At 42.6% G+C, this 19,000-nt stretch overlaps 1 protein-coding gene across 3 annotated transcripts in view; it reads right to left on the reverse strand.

Annotated features, from left to right (window-relative positions):
• Positions 1–19,000, reverse strand: part of pam (peptidylglycine alpha-amidating monooxygenase) — a 181,215-nt gene that overhangs the window by 4,303 nt on the left and 157,912 nt on the right. For all 3 annotated transcript variants that reach the window (XM_055633263.1, XM_055633265.1, XM_055633264.1), the window contains 6 exons: positions 14,925–15,054; positions 14,095–14,211; positions 9,781–9,853; positions 8,168–8,372; positions 1,369–1,578; positions 120–238 (listed from right to left, as the gene is read on the reverse strand). In XM_055633263.1, coding sequence (XP_055489238.1) covers positions 120–238; positions 1,369–1,578; positions 8,168–8,372; positions 9,781–9,853; positions 14,095–14,211; positions 14,925–15,054 — 854 coding nt within the window. The remainder of the gene's footprint in view (positions 1–119; positions 239–1,368; positions 1,579–8,167; positions 8,373–9,780; positions 9,854–14,094; positions 14,212–14,924; positions 15,055–19,000) is intronic.

The raw sequence follows: 19,000 nt of genomic DNA on the forward strand, positions 1-19,000 counted from the left end.
ACAAAATAAATCAATGTTAATTTCTATGTTAAAGCAAAATAAAACAAATTTAATCATAAGAAATATTATTCAAAAACCATTTGAATTTCCAACAATGTTTCTATTTTCTTTACTTCTACCTGTTTGCTTGGTTTGAATATATCCAGCAATTCTCCAGTTGTAAAATTCAGAACAAATCCTTGTACTGGCACTCCTCTACCAACAAGAGTCTCTCCATTTATTGCATATAACTGACCACCTAAATAAAAAATAATGAAAGTAAATAAATCAATAACCAATTTAATTAAACAATGGATGTTTCAATCAAAATTTATATTCTTTAAATTTGGCTATAATTTTGCCAAAAACCTTTTCCAGCGTGACAATTTTGGCCAAGTTGAACAAGGAGTAATATAATAATAATGTATTGAAATAAAATCTATTGTATAAATAGACAACTTGAAATATTTTATTTCAAAATAGCCCCATACCTGTTTAAGACAAATATAATTAACCACTTACAATCTTGTGCAAATTAATTGGCTCTCGGGCTGATTTTGCAGTTTTGTTCCATGTGATGAGTTTCTATGTCCACCATATTTCCAGTTTGGAAATATTAAAAACTTGAGAGAATAGCTTTAAGGTGAGAGGAAGAATGTTAAAGAAGGCATGAGGGGCAGTTTTTTTTTTAACACAGAGTGGTGCTACATGGATATCCAGGGAATGGAGGCTTATGGTTCATATGCTGGCTGAGGAGATTAGTGCAATTTGGCATCATCTTCAGCAGACACTGTGGGTTGAAGGCCTGTTCCTCTGCAGTACAATGGCAGCATCATTGTCATGTGATTACTTGGTCTTTTATTTCAAATTTGCTTCCCAAATGTTGAATAAAAATGGAAACCCCCTATTTAGTGGAAATCTGAAATTGAATGAGAGTTTTGGTTTGAAAGACTGTCAATACGTTTAACCAATAAATATGGCAGGAGATTATATATCTGGCAAGTAAACTTCCATCAGGCCTAACAAAACAGGTATTTAAAATATCCAGAACAAAAAAGGGAATGAGATGGAGGAAGAGGAAAAGTAGAGATGCGAGCAAAGGGCTAGGTATAAATATTGGGAAAGAGAAGAGAAAGATACCCAAGGGAATATTGGCACGGCGAGTAAATCAGAATAACTAGAATGCTTTATCGCTGATAAAGTCATTCTTACATTTTACATTCCAAAAATTATTTTCTCACATCTCTTGAGATTCTAAACTGTTGTATTATTATTTTTACAGGTTTATTAGTTAACTAAAATGTAAATGTTTTGACAGATTTTCATCCACTGAATCATTCTGTAAAGTATAAAGCCATTTATACATGGATACACAATATTCAGTATTACCATTGTTGGGCGTGTAGGAAACTGCAAACAGCCGCTCTCCAAATTCAGGATGCCGAATCTCCCGAAGAAATTCTCCTGATTGCGCAGTGAAACACTGGATTCGCCCATTCTCCCTGTCAGCGACACAGAGCTGGCCTAATGCAGGCACAAATGCCAAACTATGTGGAATGAAGAATTGACCTGGTTTAGGTATCTCTGAAGGTGAGCTTTCTGCAAGGTAAAAAATATATTTCATGCTTTAGAAGTTAATGGAACGTTAAAGTGCTTTTCAACAATAAAACTGATGGAGTTAAAGCAGTAACATAGTATTGCTGTTCCATAACATTGAGAATGTCTCAGATTATAATAGCTGTAACCACTCAAGCTGCCGACCTACAACTCACAGTTGGCCAATTATGAAGAAATATCGGCAAAATATCACATAAAAATAGTTTATATGATTATTTAATATTTTATTAGATTCCTCTATACATTCAAAAGACAGTCCAAACAATCATCTTACATGCCGGTCACAATACTCATGGGATCATCTGAATGATAAACCTTGCTGCTATTTAGTGTCAGAAACATAAATGTAGTGATTTACTGTCAGAAACATAAATATGCAACAAGCAATAATTTAACCTTGTCTTTGGACATTTATATGTCAGCTCATGTTGTCAAAAGCAAACATATCATCAGATTTCAGTGCTGCAATTATTTTAATCATTGCATCACTGCAAAGTAGTAGTATTGGGGGCAATTTATTTAGCCATGGAATTACAGGGTAAAGTCAAAATATTTGGCTATCACAGGTCATTTTCTCAAATAACTGAAGAACAGGGGTACGTTTATTTTTTAATTTCATTCTCCAAAAAAGATCATAGAAAAAAGCTAAAAACCTTTGAAAGTTTCTGAAACCACGTGGTAAGTTAATCAATGCTTAAAATTTCAATCTAAATCAAGTCTAATTTAAGACAGGAGATAGTGATCGACTAGCAAGGCAAAGGAGATAGTGATCATCTTCAGGAAACATATAACATTCTTAAAGGATTGGACAGGCTAGATGCAGAACATGTTTTCTCAATGTTGAGGGAGCTCAGAAACAGGAGTCACCGTTTAAGAATAAGGGGTATGATTCCATTTAAGACTGAGATGAGGAAAAACTTCTTCACCCAGAAAGTTGCAAATCTGTAAAATTCTCTGCCACAGAAGGCAGTGGAGGCCAATTCACTGGATGTTTTCAAGAGAGATATAGCTCTTAGGGCAAATAGAATCAATGGATATCGGGAAAAAGCAGGGTATTGATTTTAGATGATCAGCCATGATCATATTGAATGACGGCGCTGGCTCGAAGGGCTGAATCGCCTACTCCTGCACCTATTTTTCTATGTTTCTACATTGACCCCAGTTTACAGAGATAGTTGAAAACTTCAAATTCCTTCCTCGTAGTCAATATCATCAACTTCTCCGGGACTACCCATATTGAAGCAACGACCAAGAAAGCACACCAACGCCTCTACTTTCTTAGAAGGCTTAGGAAGTTTGGCATGTCCCCTAAAACTCTCACCAACATCTACAGATGCACCATAGAAAGCATTTTATCAGGATCACAGCTTGGTTTGGGAACAGTTCAATTCAAGACCGCAAGAAATTGCAACAAATCATGGACACAGCCACAAATAAACCAACACAAACCACCCTCCCTTCTATTGACTCCATTTATACCTCACACTGTCTTGGACTGTACATGTCTAACTGCTTCTTAAACATTGGGGTAGTTCCAGCCTCATCTACCTCATTTGGCAGCTTGTTCCATACACCCACCACCCTTTGTGTGAAAAAGTTACCCCTCAGATTCTTATGTTTAAAAAAGAACTGCAGATGCTGGAAAAATCGAAGGTAGACAAAAATTCTGGAGGAACTCGGTGGGTGAGGCAGCATCTATGGGGAGAAGAAATAGGCGACGTTTCGGGTCGAGTCCCTTCTTCACATTGATGTCCGGGGGGGGGGGGGGGGGGGAAGGGGGGGAAAGGAGGGAGAGGCGGGAAAAAGAAAGGCAGAGGCGGACAACCCCGACTGGGTGATGAAACCTTCCGACAAGGGAGGTGCCGTGGTAGTCTGGCGCACTGACCTCTCCAGGTCCGAGGCCAAGCGCCAACTCACAGACACCTCCTACTTATCCTTGGACCATGTCCCCATAGACGAGCACCAGGCCATTATCTTAAAGGGCCTGTCCCACTTAGGCGACTTTTTGGGTGAGGTAGCCGTAGGTAGTTTTAGTTAATCTCCTTTGCTGACCGGGCATTTTCATTGGCTCATTGGGGGAAAAAAACGTAAGCACGAGTTTTCAGAACCAAGGAAAACCGACCGGTGATGTTAAACGCCCGCTGAACTTCACAGCTGTGTATCTCTGGCTTATTAAAAGTTGTCTAGCTTCTTGAAAGTGTCTCCACTCCTTCTCCCCCCCTCACCATTCTCCCCTCCCCCCCGCCCCGCTCTTTTAAAGGACTTCTTCACGTCCAGCTCCCAGCCCTCCCCAGTGTCCAACCTCATCGTTCCCCAGCCCTGCACGGCCCGATTTTATCTTCTCCCCAAAATCTACAAACCTAACTGTCCTGGCAGACTCATTGTTTCTGCCTGTTCATGTCCCACTAAACTCATTTCCACATACCTCGACTCCATCCTATCCCCTCTGGTCAAATCTCTCCCCACCTATGTCTAAGACACCTCACACGCTCTTCGTCTCCTTCATGACCTCCGTTTTCCTGGCCTGCACTCCCTCATCTTCACTATGGATGTCCAGTCACTCTACACCTCCATCCCGCACCAGGAGGGTCTTAAAGCCCTCCGTTTCTTCCTCGACTGCAGAACCAACCAATCTCCGCCTACTAATACTTTCTTCCGACTAGCGGAGCTGGGCCTTAACCTCAACAACCTTTCCTTGGACCTCCCATTTCCACCAAATCCAAGGTGCAGCTATGGGCCCCAGCTATGCCTGCCTCTTTGTAGGGTACGTGAAACTATCCCTGTTCGAGGCGTACTGTAGCCCTATCCCCGAACTCTACCTCCACTACATTGACAACTGCATTGGTGCTACTTCCTGCACCCATGCAGAACCCACTGACTTCATCCATTTCACCACCCGGCACTCAAATTCACCTGGACCATTTCCGACATCTCCCTACCGTTTCTAGACCTCACTATCTCCATCGCAGGTGATAGATTATTGACCGACATCTACTACAAACCCACTGACTCCCATAGCTATCTGGACCACACTTCATCCCACCCTGCTTCCTGTAAGGACTTTATCCCCTACTCCCAATACCTCTGTCTACACCGCATCTGCACCCAGGATGAGGTGTTCCAAACCAGGGCATCGGAGATGTCCTCATTCTTTAGGGAACGGGGGTTCCCCTCTTCTATTATAGACGAGGCTCTCACCAGGGTCTCCTCTATATCCCGCAGCTCCGCTCTCACTCCCCATCCCCCCCACTCGTAACAAGGACGGAGTCCCCCTTGTCCTCACCTTCCACCCTATCAGCCATCGCATACAACATATTACACCAACATTTTCGCCACCTCCAGTGGGATACTACCACTGACCATATCTTCCCATCTCCTCCCGGTTTCTGCTTTCCGCAGAGACCATTCCCTCCGTAACTCCCTCGTCAATTCGTCCCTTCCCATCCAAACCACCCCCTCCCCGGGTACATTCCCTTGCAACCGCAGGAAAAGCTACACTTGTCGCTTTACCTCCCCCCTCAACTCCATCCAAGGACCCGAGCAGTCATTCCAGGTGAGGCAGAGGTTCACCTGCACCTCCTCCAACCTCATCTACTGCATCTGCTGTTCCATGTGTCAACTTCTCTACATCGGCGAGACCACGCACAGGCTCGGCGATCGCTTCGCCCAACACCTCTGCTCAGTTCACACAAACCAACCTGATCTCCCAGTGGCTCAGCACTTCAACTCCCCTCACATTCCGAATCTGTCCTTTCTGTTCTGGGCTTCCTCCATTGCCAGAGAGAGGCCCAGCGCAAATTGGAGGAACAGCGCCCCATATTTCGCTCAGGTAGTTTACACCCCAGCAGTATGAACATTGACTTCTCTAATTTCAGATAGCCTTTGCTCTCTCCCTCCTTCCCCTCCCTAGCTCTCCCACAAGCCTACTGTCTCCGCCTCTTCCTTTCTTCCCCCCCCTCCCTGTCATCAGTCTGAAGAATGGTCTCGACCGGAAACGTCATCTATTTCTTCTCTTCATAGATGCTGCCTCACCCGCTGAGTTCTTCCAGCATTTTTGTCTACCTCAGATTCCCATTATACGTTTTCCCCTTCACCTTAACCCTATGTCCTCTGTTCCTCGATTCACCTATTGTGGACAAGAGACTCTGCATCTACCCCATGTTTTCTTCTCATGATTTTATTCACCTCCATAAATCACCCCTCATCCTCCTGCAGGGGTGGAAGATTGCAACCTTCACGTGGTCCCCCCTGTTTCGGCTAATGCAATCAACTCGACGTGCACAAACCGAAGATCAAATAGACCAAGTTGTCCAACAACTTTAAGTTGTGTACGCCACACGAAAGAAGAAGATCCTCCTACGCTCCAAGGAGTAGAATCCCAGCCTACTCAACGGCTCCCTATAGCTCTCACCCTCAGGCCCTGGCAGCATTCTCGTAAACCTTCTCTGTACCCTTTCCAGCTTGACAACATCTTTCCTATAACATGTTGCCCAGAACTGAACACAATACTCTAAATGCGGCCTCACCAATGTCTTAGACAACTGCAACATGATACACTCAATTCTATACTTAATTCTCTGACTGATGAAGGCCGATGTGCCAAAAGCCCTTTGGACCACACTATCGTCCTGCAACTCCACCTTCAAGGAACTATGTACCTGCACTCCTAAATGTTCTACTTTCTAACACTGCCCAGAGCTCTACCATACACAGTGTAGGTCCTGCCAATGTTAGACTTCTCAAAATGTAACATCTCACATTTCTCTGTATAAAATTCCATCACCCATTCTTCCGCCCACCTAGCTAACCGATCAAGATCCTGCTGCAATTTTTCACAACCATCTTCACAATCTGCAATACCACCCACTTTTGTATCATCTGCAAATTTGTAAATCTTGCCATGTACATTCTCATCTAATTCATTGATGTAGATGACAAATAGTAACGGGCCCAGCACTGGACCCCGAGGCAAACCACTCGTCAAAGGCCTCCAGTCCGAGAAGCAACCTTCCACCATCACCCTCCGCTTCCTTCCATTAAGCCAATTCAGCCCTTGTCCATCTAAATGCCTGTATATCCTATCCTTCAGAATACTCTCGTAGATTTCTCACTGGCCTATAGTTCCCAGCATTTTCTCTGCAACTCTTCTCAAATAGAGGCACAACATTTGCCACCCTCCAGTCTTCCACCACCTCTCCTGTATTTAAAGACGACTTGTAAATTTTAACCAGGGCTCCCACAATATCCCACTCTAGTTTCCCACAATGTCCTCAGTTATATCTGATCAGGCCCTGGAGATTTGTCTACCTTCATACACGATAGTGCCTTCAGCACTTGTTCAACCATAAACACTGACTGCTCTCAAGACAGTTTGGCAGGAACACTCTGAAGACCACTAGCTCTGACTTCAGTGTTAATAACTTCAGTCTATTCCCTCTGCTCCACTCCACCCCATCACCACTCCCTTCATTGTAAAAAGTAAATATTAGAATAGCAGTGATTGTTCTTATCGTTTTTTAAAAGTGTGGGGTGCTTACTTAGACAGAAGATATTAAATTGTTAACTGACATGCATTACAATCCATTGACCCTCACCTACCATTTTATCCCCAGGCATATGGATTAGAATCTCCGGTCTCCGGAACAGAAGCGGCCGGTCCAGGCATCCCAAGCCATTGAGAGGGTTCCCCCGACGCAGGGGACCCAACACCTGGCGAGAAGGGCCTGAATCATCGGTCACGTAGCGGCGGCTGCGGAGGCCTCAATAGGCCCGACTGTGGGTGGACAAGAGGATGGGGACTGGACTTTGTTCCTTCCCTCACAGTGGGAACCATTGTGGGGGATGTTTTTATGTTTTATGTTCACTTCTTCTTTAAAGTTATGTTGTATTTTTATTAGTGTGCTGCAATGGCAACTTGAATTTCACCACACCAATTGGTGTATGTGATAATCAATGAACCTTTGAATCTAAGTACTAAATTATATTAATAAACCCGTCTGAAGAAGGGTTTCGGCCCGAAACGTTGCCTATTTCCTTCGCTCCATAGATGCTGCTGCACCCGCTGAGTTTCTCCAGCTTTTTTGTGTAACCTACTAAATTATATTATTGTTAGGTACAGCACAAGATGAGATCTAAGAGGTAACGATTAGAAGTTACCTCTTTCAGTAGTTATGAGTTATCGATCCCTAAAAAGCCACAATAGAATATTCAAATCCCATTATGGTAAATGGTGAAATTGAAAATAGTAAGTTTTGTTATCTCTCTACATCATCGTCTATATCTCTAGTTACCCTTTCCCGTGCCTTTCAGTCTGAAGAAGGGTCTTGACCCAAAACATCACCCATTCCTTCTCACCAGAGACGCCGCCTGGTCCGCTGAGTTACTCCATCATTTTGTGTCCACCAAGGCAGTGCGGTCTGGCGTTCAGGCCCATACTATGGACATTTCTGCTAGACGTACCATTCTAATTTACCCCCCATTAAGTTGCTGCTCCACTGTTTTTTGAATGTTTTCCAAAATCTAAATGTCACCTTTAAAAACAAATGGTTTAAAAATTCAAGAATCACAATACCTTCTCCCCACTGCATGATGAACTTTCCTTCTGGAGAAAACTGAATAATCCTGCTGTTGCAGTAGCCATCAGACACATAGAAATTACTAGTAAGTGGATCAACTGCCACATCAGTGGGCTTACAGAAATGATTTTTGTCACTTCCTGGCTGAAAGGCTTGTCCAAGAACCAACAATCTGTCACCGTTGCTTTCCAGCTTGTAAACCTAATTTGAAGATGAAACATCACTATCATAATTATAAACATTTTGCAAAACATGTAAATATAGGTATAGTACAAATCATTGCTATATTTAAGAGGGAGTTAGATGTGGCCCTTGTGGCTAAGGGGATCAGGGGGTATGGAGAGAAGGCAGGTACGGGTTACTGAGTTGGATGATCAGCCATGATCATATTGAAGGGCCGAATGGCCTACTCCTGCACCTAATTTCTATGTACTTGATTTTAGTTATGAACTAAAAAGAAAAATTGGCCTAGAAATTGAAGTGCGGATGGTCACAGTGGCAGGTTTTGTTGTCTGCCTACTGATTCTCTCTTTACTCCCATGGAACTGGAAAAGAAGGGCAAGTATGATGAGATTTACAGTGACACAGCTGGCAGAGCTGCTGTCTCACAGCCACAGAGATCTGGGTTCGATCCTGACCTTGGGTGCTGTCTGTATGGAGTTTGCATGTTTTCCCTGTGACCACGTGGGGTTTCTCTGGGTGCTCAGTTTCCTCCCACATCCTAAACAAGCGGGTTTTTAGTTTAATTGGGTTCTGTAAAAAATTGTCACGGTGATTAGGAGGTGGATGGGAAAGAGGGATAACATAGAACTTGTGTGAACAGGTGATCGATGGGGAAGGGCCTGTTTCAATCAATTCAATTTCAATCAAACTCCAATTGGAGCGCTGCATGGAGAACAATGCGATTTGATGGACATCTAATGAGAATTCAATTTAAGGGGGACTTCATTATTGTGCAATTGTCAATACAAAAAATATAGCTGGCTTTTTGGTCACCTGACATCGCCATACTAAATGTTTCTCAGGTGCAAATGTTACCTACCATTTTGTTAGCCGGTGCAAAAGAGGCTGTGTTCAAATCCTTCTTAAGGTGACTTACTCGTTTTGCTCAACACAAGACTTAAGACGTCTAGTATAAGTGAAATCATTTTAACTGCATTTTTTCAAAAAGATTATGAAATGAAAATTGTCACCTTAAGCCCCTGTCCCACTTAGGAGAACTAAACAGCAACCTCTGGTGACCTTGCCCGCCATCCAAGGTTTCCACGAGGTCACCGGAGGTTTTGGTCACTCTCCCTAATGGGCGAAAGTGGTTTCCGCGTGGTTGAGGCTTCATCTAGGTTGCTGCTATTTTTCCATCATGATTAAAACCGACCTCAACTAAAAATATTTTGCCGTTTTAAAAATCGATAATTTTTTAGTTACAGGTCTAGTTGAAGCCGGTTTTCTTCATAGTCGAGGAAGGTTTTCAACATATGCATGGGAGGTGGTAGGGGGTTGCAGGTCACCTCGACCTTGATTTTTTTTTTTGGGTGGCGGGCAAGGTCACCAGAGGTTGCTGTTTAGGTCTCCTAAGTGGGACGGGGCTTTACCAAGCTTGTGTACCTACCTGATGAAGTGCCACATCAGTTACCCAGAAGTTGTCATTTTTGTCTGTGCTTACACCATGTGGTAGATAGAAACTGCAATGTGAAGTGCAGATTGTTAGCTTAACAGTTTCAATAACAATTATAAGTAACACACTTGCAACCAGTGACCCAACATGATTGCCACATCACCCCCAAGAAAATGATAAGTTTGGTTAGTGCAGTCAAACTTCAATGACTTTCAGGCAATTCAATAACCAGAGGATATGCATTTATTTTCTCTGTCTGCAAAACATGGTTTGAAACGTGCTGGTTCATGCATTTTATATCTACCAGTTAATACGGTTAAGACTTTTGTGCTTTGACGTGTTGGCTTATCACACAAATATTTGATAAGTATTTACCAACCTGGTGAAGATGTAGTTCTGGAATATCATGGATGTTTAACAGCTAAATCAGCTTTCAACAGATGGAAATATATAAGCCCACAACTAACTAATCAAACCAAAGTTGAAAGTGTTGGAGGAACTTGGCGGGGTCAGGCAGCACTCGTGGAGATCTGTCCATATAGAATATTCAATATTGGCAGCACATCTGTCCATTCCCTCCACAGATGAAACATCATTAGATTAGATTAGATTCAACTTTATTGTCCTTGCACATTTACAGTACAACGAAATGGTTTAACCTAGGAGTCATAACATAGAATAAAATAACCAAACACACACTCAACACAGTTTAACATCCACCACAGTGAATCCACCAGGCACCTCTTCACTGTGATGGAAGGCAAAAGTCCCAAAGTCCTTGTGTCTTCCCTCCTTGCTCTCTATCTGCACTGAGGCGATCCAGGCCTCCGATGTTGTGACCCCACCGGGTGATGGTAAGCAAGTCCCGCGGCTGAATCCGAGCTCCGCGAACCGGGGCGGTCGAAGCTGCCGAAGCTGCCGCCCTCCAGTCCAGCGGACAAAGCTGTTGTTGCGGGAGCTCCGGAAAAACAGGTCACCAACCTGTGACCTGCGCGCTCCCGACGATGTCGTCCACTGAGCCCGTGGCCGAACCTCCGAGGCTCCGAAGTTGGGTCGCCGCCGCCGGACCACCGCCACAGCCCCGAAGTCGGCCAGCATCGCGATGGTAAGTAAGTGCTGGCTCTGCCTCCGGAGCCTCGAGGTCGGTCCCTGTTGGAGGCCGCCAGCTCCGCCATTAGGCCTCAACGGAGACGGGGGATACAACAAGAAAGGTCGCCTCACCCCCGAAGGAAGAGAGCAAAAACAAGCTTCTCCCCCCCCCCCCCCTCACACATACACAACCCAACAAACCCAAAATAAACTGAAACGGGACAAAAAGAAAACAAACAAAAAAAAAAAACAGACTGCAGGCGAGCCGCAGCTGCAAGGCAGTGCCACTACTTCCGGATCTATTCATCTATTCATGTTCTCCAGAGATGCTGCCTGAATTCCTCTAGCATTTTGTTTTTTACTCAAGATTCCAGCATCGGTAGTTTCTTGCATCTCAAATCTAGTTTCTATAGGCCTGCATAATATATCTATGAACTCTTCCTGACCCACCAACCAGGCATTCTAATATTCCTTAAACGACACAATGTGCTGGAGTAATTTAACAGGTCAGGCAGCATCTCTGGAGAGCATGAATATGTGACATTTCAGGTCGGGACCCATCTACAGGCTATTCAGTGCAGAAAGAGTCTGAAGAAGGGTTTCGACCCGAAACTTTGCCTATTTCCTTTGCTCCTTAGATGCTGCCTCACCCGCTAAGTTTCTCCAGCATTTTTGCCTACCTTCGAGTTTCCAGCATGTGCAGTTCCCTCTTAAACATACAGACTATTCATGTTCTCCATAGATGCTACCTGACCTGCTGAGTTTACCCAGCACTTTGTGTCTTTTTTTGTAAACTAGCATCTACAGTTCCTTGTGACTTAAATATTCCTTCCAGTTTAGTGTTCTACATTTGGTGCTCATAATCTAGTTCCCTTCACATTGGAGAAACAAGTAGGTGACTCAAACTCTATACTGAGAAGCCTCCAGCTAGTTCATGGAGGATATGCGGACGTGATGGCAATAGCTGAAAACGTATACGTCCTAATATTGTGTATAATGATGCATTTCTTTCCAGACTTTGACTTCTCTAGCCTTTAGTCCCTTAAGGGCCTGTCCCACGAGCATGCGACTTGCATGCGGCAAGCGCGACCAAACCGGAAGCGGGGGCCGCGCGGAGGTCGAGTGAGTGGCGTGATGTTCGAGCGAAGTCCGCGGGAGGTTCGCGTATGACGTACTGCGTCAAGACGGTCTGCGCACACCCGTCGAGGCGGCTGCGGGCCGGCATTCCGTTGTCGCGCAGAATTTTTGAACACGATCAGTTTTTCGGAGCCCCGCGCGATGTCGGGACCAGCTCCGCACAACTCCATACGGCTCCTGCGATCGAAGTGGGACTGGCCCCGCGAGGCCGTACGGCTCAAGCGACCACTTTAGGTCGCGCTTGCCGCATGGAGTCGCATGCTCGTGGGACAGGCCCTTTACACTGTTCCAATGAATCTCGACAAATCAAGGAGCAGAACCTCATCTTCCCACCAGGGAGAGCCTTCAGAGCTCAACAGTGAATTGAACAAGCTCAGCTTATCAGGCTATTAGTTTGTTTTAAAACTGGCCACCTCTGAAGAAAGGCATCACCATGTAATGTCAACTCCTTTTTTACTTTTTCCATAGATGATGCCTGATCTGCTGAGTCTATCCTGCATTCTATTTCTTTATTGGAAACTCTATTGTTGTGCATGCCAAATTCTATTTTATTTATGCACATTGCGGCCAGACAGATCTGCTGCAAATAACAACCCTTCACTACTCTGCCAGCAGGTGATCATTATCACAAACATTCCTTTAGTCTTCTCTACCCCTCCTCCAATTCTGCAATTTTAAACCTATTTGCTTTTTACCTTTGTAAAGTTCTGATGCAAGGCTATCGACCTGAAGCATTTTTCTCTCCAGATACTATCTGATGTGCTAATTCCAGCATGAAATGTTTTTATTTGTAATTCCCTGAAATTGGTTTTAGCACTTTTAGTGCTGGACAGAAATATTCCAGAGTTTTTGTTGTCTGAAATCGACTAAGATTTATTTGTTTTTGTGCTGGTGTGAAGTGATTGCATGGTTGGGTCCATAGGGAATTGGGTGGGTTTGAGAATGTGGTGTGAGTAACTTAGAGTTTGAAAATCATTGCACAGATTTGACAGACCAAGTTCAATGCTTGTCATTTTCATAGACTTGCATGTTTGTAATGGCATATTTTAATTCTACATTAGCTAAATACAAGATTAAAAATGAGGAATAAAACTTCCAAGAGTAACCAAAAGACAGCATTTGAGATGAATGTCAAAATGTTTGAGTGAATGACATCAGAAATTACACCAATATTCAAATTGCTGAAACTGTTTCCCGATATAGTGAAATGTTCCTGCAAAATAGTTGATTTCCTCCCCATTTGCGTCCTTTTTCCACATGAAAGTTGATGCCGTTTGGTGTTGAAACTTCGGCCGTTAGTGTAAACAGAGGGATCTTTAGAATCACTGTAACTCTCCACCCAAGCCCTCAGTGGCCACATTGCACAAGACTATTCCTTGCACAGTGTCTGCAGCTGTTGTAACCGCCTGCAGGCCCCCGTTGCCAAGCTCTTGCCAGAGGTGCCATGTCAATCACTCGGTGAGATTGAACAGGACACGAGCAGCAAAATGTATGGCTCTGCCCTCAAACTACCCTCACAGCTTTCTGATAACCCTGTGCTGAACAACCAGCTTTTCATTGTATCCGATTATCTTTAATAATCAAAGACATTGAAAAAATATAAATAATTTGTTAAAAATAAAAAATAACTTCCCATAAAACACATTTAACTGATATATAAATCAAGTAAACCCATTAAGAATTGATGAATATCCCAACCCCGGTGATAATCCAGGGGCTGAGCGGGTTGCTTTTATACTTCTCTGCAGTGCACAAGCACTGATATCCTAAATGTCCTCACGGCTGCATTGCAGCGAGTTGACAGCTCTCCACAGAACCTCCAGCCAGCCACTAGTGCATTGAATCTATCATTTTTAGCAAGCTTATCCATAAAGAAAAGAATTCCAAAATTGTAAACAGAAACTGTTCACAGATGACAAACTTTATAAAATGAAACACATGACATTAAAGGTTATAAAACTAAACACATGAAATTTGAGAAGCATTTTCAAAACTGTAGCTTTTCAAGGGGCTAGCAACTGTGCTTTATTAGGTGGCAAAATCTGCAACAGGAAATAGCTGAAGAACAGTAATCTTACTTACGTATTTACTCCCACAGCATTCAGCACTTCTGCACTCGCAGGATCTAAAGTGAGGATAGTGTTGTATGGGATTGGACCAATACCCTGGGGTTGATAGATATGCTTTCGATCAAAGGAACTAGTAGAAGAAAACAAAAGTAAATTATTCGCATTGCTAGTAGACCATCCCCAATTGACCTTGTTTAATGTAACTTCTAATCATTAATAATTCTTAATTGGCATAAAATAACAATTTCAAACGACAGGCATTGCTGATGAAAACACATTTTCCCAATGGTTTAACTGTATCATGTGATATTTCCCCTCACCCATACAAAATCATATGCTACCAATTTAATAATTATCTGTAATTACATAAATACTGTCTGCAAAATTAGTGATATTCAGTACAAACCATTTTAATTGAAAAATAAATGCAGTGTCAGATTGTTTGGGCCGAGATTCATAAATTATATGAATGTATTTACAGAAAAGAAACGTGGCCACAACAGGGCTCTCAAAGGAAATGTTCACCTCTCTCCAATGGCCGCAAAACATGGCCGCTAAGCATGACTGCAAATCATACGTCATCACGCCGCATATTTATCGGTGACCTAATACGTCAGACAATGATGCCGGCAGTCGCCGAAAATAAACAGCAAGTGGGACAGGCCCTTTAAACAACCATGTTGAGAGTTGGAAATGGAGAAAGGAGCAGCCCAGTGGTTATTTATTTTCTTTACAATTCAAGCTTTGGATAGTTGGTAAAATGTGTTCTAATACGCAAGAGGATTCTCAATGTACCAAAATACTCACTCACGGCATAACTTTTAAGCATGCAAACTCACTCACTTCTCATCCCACACATGGTTTCCTCGATGAAAAATAACAAGATTATTTTTGGAATCCAGCGCAACTCCGGAAACTTGGCCCAGTTTCAGTTCCCCTCCGGGCCAGTTTACAACTTCCTCCACGTGTGGGACTACAAGTTGGGGGAAAAAAATTATTGGCAATATAGAAATAACGTAACTCAATATAATCAGTTTTATTATTTTTGCAGCAATATTATATTTGGCACATTAATGTAATTGTACGTTTCATTACCATTCATAAAAAACAGGTACATGTACAAATATTTTTTAATTATTAGGAACATGGTGAGTCGCTCAGAAATGCATTAATGAAAACATGCAAAGTCCTTTAACAATTGAAAACCTGGCACTAAATCTATAAAAAGTACTGATTGGTGTAATTACCAAGTCTTGGTTAATGGTTTGAGATTTGTTGGCAACTACTTAGCAATTGTCAAAGGTGAATTAGAGAAGTTAATAATTTACACCTGTGACTAAAATACATGAATTACAATGTTTAACATTCCTCATAAACATTTCAGCATTAAACATGGATCTGTTGGGACAATACCCCAATTAAGAGTCGAGATGTGCCAATAGAAATCTCCAGAGCATGCAGGTCAGAGAGAGCTTCTTCAGTTTCAGCTACTGTGAGCAGGTGGCTCCATTACTGACAGCTAGATGCCAAGAACCTTTCTGCCAAGACAGCATGCCATATATGGCAAAGGCTATCCTTTATTATGGAAACATTAGGTGCCAGGTCACTTTTCAGCCCAGTAGGGTGGGTAAGTGCTGATAATTCACGGTTAATGGCATGTGTAAAGAGATGACTCAAACTCTGCACTGAGAAGCCACCAGCTAGTTCATGGAAGATATGTGGCAATAGCTGAAAAGGTATTGAAGTCCTAATATTGTGCGTAAAGATACATTTCTTCCCAGACACGGTGGGGAGATTGTGGAAGAGCATTTGACCAGTGAATAATATTGATTTCTATTTGAAATTTACTTTATATTGTTAGAAAATTGCCAAAACTGAGTTTGCATGACATCTTTCCTCTTCTTCTATTCAATTATTCATTAATTGATTTTTAAATATGGTAGAAGTGTTGGGGAAAAGGGGTGAGATTTAATAAGTTATTCTTCTTCTCACTCCACTTCGAGCGTGTACAGACACAGAGTTGGACATTGGAAATTTGCTTTTTGTTCTTTTCATTGTTTGTAAATATTGATTGTAATGTCCAATTGTTTGATAATTTCGATTCTGTTACTATTAATGTCTTTACTTGTTCGGAATAAATTAAATAAATAAATAAATAAATAAAAATGTTAGTTTCCAAGATTCTGTGGGGCATAGTTGGATAGGGGTTGTTATTGAGTTAGGAAAGTTATAGATCATGGATCCAGGAACAAGTTTGAATCCCACTATGACAAATGGTGAATTTAAAGGCAGTTATAATAACCAGGAACCTACTGAATTGTTACTTTTAATTTACAAGCGTCCTCCAGAGGAGGAAGTCGACCAACCCAACTTGATCTGACGACATGCAGAGAGGTATGGTTTATTTGTAATTGCCTCTTCAGTTTGGGGGAAATTATGATGAGAATAATTGCCACAACGTTCACAATGTTCAACACTTGCGCTTGGCCCTGATCTCCCAGTTTCGAACCATTTTAACTCCCCTTCTCATTCCGATGAAAACCTTTCTGCCCTGGTCCTCCTTCGTTGCCAGAATGAGGCCAGACGCAAACTGGAGAAACACCTCACATTCTCCGTGAGTAGCTTACAACCCAACGGTATGAACATTAAATTATCCAATTTTAGGTAACTGACCATCAACACCCCACCTCTCCATTTTTCTCCCCCCCCCCCTCTTCCCTGTGCCCCACCTGGATGGGTACCCATGTCTTCCACTATCCTCATCCCCACCCCTCCCCTTTCCTTCCCACCCCACCCCATCCCATTCCAGGTACATCTCTTCATCTGGCCTCACAATTCATGCTTCTTTTCTCCTTATCTTTCATTTCCTTTTCATCCCTGGCCTTTGTCCACTCATCTGCCAATCACGCCCTCCCCCCCACCTGTTACTTGTTCGATTGGCCCACGTCTGTCCAGCTTTCTGACCCTGAATACAATCAGTCTGAAGATGAATCCTAGCCCAAAATGTCGCCTATCCATGATCCCCAGACATATTGCCTGACTCACTGACTCATTCCAGCGCTTTGCGTTTTTTACTAAAAGAAAGTTTTTTAACTAAAGGGGACTATTGGAGTTACTCCTGTGAGCTGGCAGAACACACGTGACTGAATGGCCTGGTTCTATATCATAAGATAATGTGGATATAATTACGTACAGATTGAACATCCATTGAAAGCATTCAGTGCGGACAGTCACTGAGGTCAGTCTGTGTACATTGCTAGTTAAACAACTGTATTGTTATTTTGGAACAAAACTTCCAAATTAACACACCCTCAATCTTCTGTCAATGGTACTCAATAGCGGGAATGATAATTCCCTCCACTAATGCCATTTAAAGAGTTCAAACACAAAATGATCTATTCTCCTTGTGTTAACTTGCATATGCAGTGTTTGATAGATGTTATAAATGGAGGACTGCAACTTTGGATAAAGTTAATATCCAGGTGACACAAAATCTAGGGGCAGATTGGTGATTAGCAAAGCAGCTGGATGCAGTGATGGCTAGTCTGCAAGTATGATTGGAAATAGTAGGAGGAGGAGTCGGGGAGTGTCACTGAACAAGATCCAACCCGAGTGAATGGAGGATGCTAGTTATCAAGTAAAGGGCTGGGTTGTTGGGTAGTGGGTTGCTGACGAGTAAATGGTGCAGGAATAAGGAGTGTGGGTGTTTTGACTAAAATCCGATGAAGGTGATGTGGGGCATATGGTGGTGGATGGTGGTGGTGTTCACAAGAAGGGTCAGGGACTGTTGGAGACAGAGTAAATGCCCACTGTAGGGAAGATTGGGCTACAGTGGATCAAAGATCGTCCAGCAGACTTGTCTCACTGACTGCTTGCTTTGGATACTTCCAGTGAATGCCGGCAGACTAATATTCTTATCAATGGAACAGGAACAAAATCGGGACGGGAATACGATGTTGGGTTAGGGGGTGAAATTGATGCATCCAGTGGGAGACCAGAAGATTGGGGCTGACATTAGGAATCTAGGGACACGAGGTCCCAAATCTGCCATTACATTGAAGGCCAACCTATTCAGGGAATGTGACTACATGTTTAATTTCCCCTGCGTTGCATCACAAAGAGCTTCATAACAGTTATAATCCCTGGTGACACAGAAATGGCACCCAATGCACAGTGCCGAATTACAACTGGGAATGTCAGGAATGTTCAGAATGGTACAATTTGAGCTGGAAAAGATAATTTCATTGGTTGCATGAAAAATAACAGCACTATGTATCTAAGTTTCTCGGCCTTAATCGCCATATCCGCTGGTTTCTAAATTACAATTGGTATCCCAGTAAGAGATTTTAGAAATAATTCAATCCTTTCCTCCATTATTCCAACTGTTTGGATCAGTTCTGGATCCTGATCTTTTCAAGATGGGGCCCCCTTCTGGGGCATAAACTTTGAAATTCTGTATGCTGCAGATTTAAGAAAACTGACTCGGTACAATTGTATGTAACCTCAGATAATCAAATAGTGGCAGTTTTCAGTAGCATGTTGAAATGCCATTAGTTTGGAAAGTGCTGTAAGTTTTTTTATCTTCCATGTTATTTTAATCGCATTGGGAAACAGTTGTAGTCCTCCTATTCCTGTATGTTCATCCATGTGAGTTTTAAGTGAGTTACAGGAGTTTGTGTTGCACTTTATAGTTTTCTTTACAACTGGAATATGAGCAGTTTAAACAGACTTTACGTATCCAGTGTAACAATGGCAGTGTTTCCAACCATATTATGTTGCAACAGCAATTTTGAACCTCACAGAATGAAAATACCATAAACTGAACTCCACCTGTATCACTAGTGTCATTTTCTGAATGTTGCCATCTTTCCCTTGTGCTTCACTGGACTCTTCATATCAATTTAAGCTATGGCAAACAT

The sequence above is a fragment of the Leucoraja erinacea genome, chromosome 3 (assembly GCF_028641065.1).
Source record: "Leucoraja erinacea ecotype New England chromosome 3, Leri_hhj_1, whole genome shotgun sequence".
In the NCBI taxonomy this organism is placed as follows: Eukaryota; Metazoa; Chordata; class Chondrichthyes; order Rajiformes; family Rajidae; genus Leucoraja; species Leucoraja erinaceus.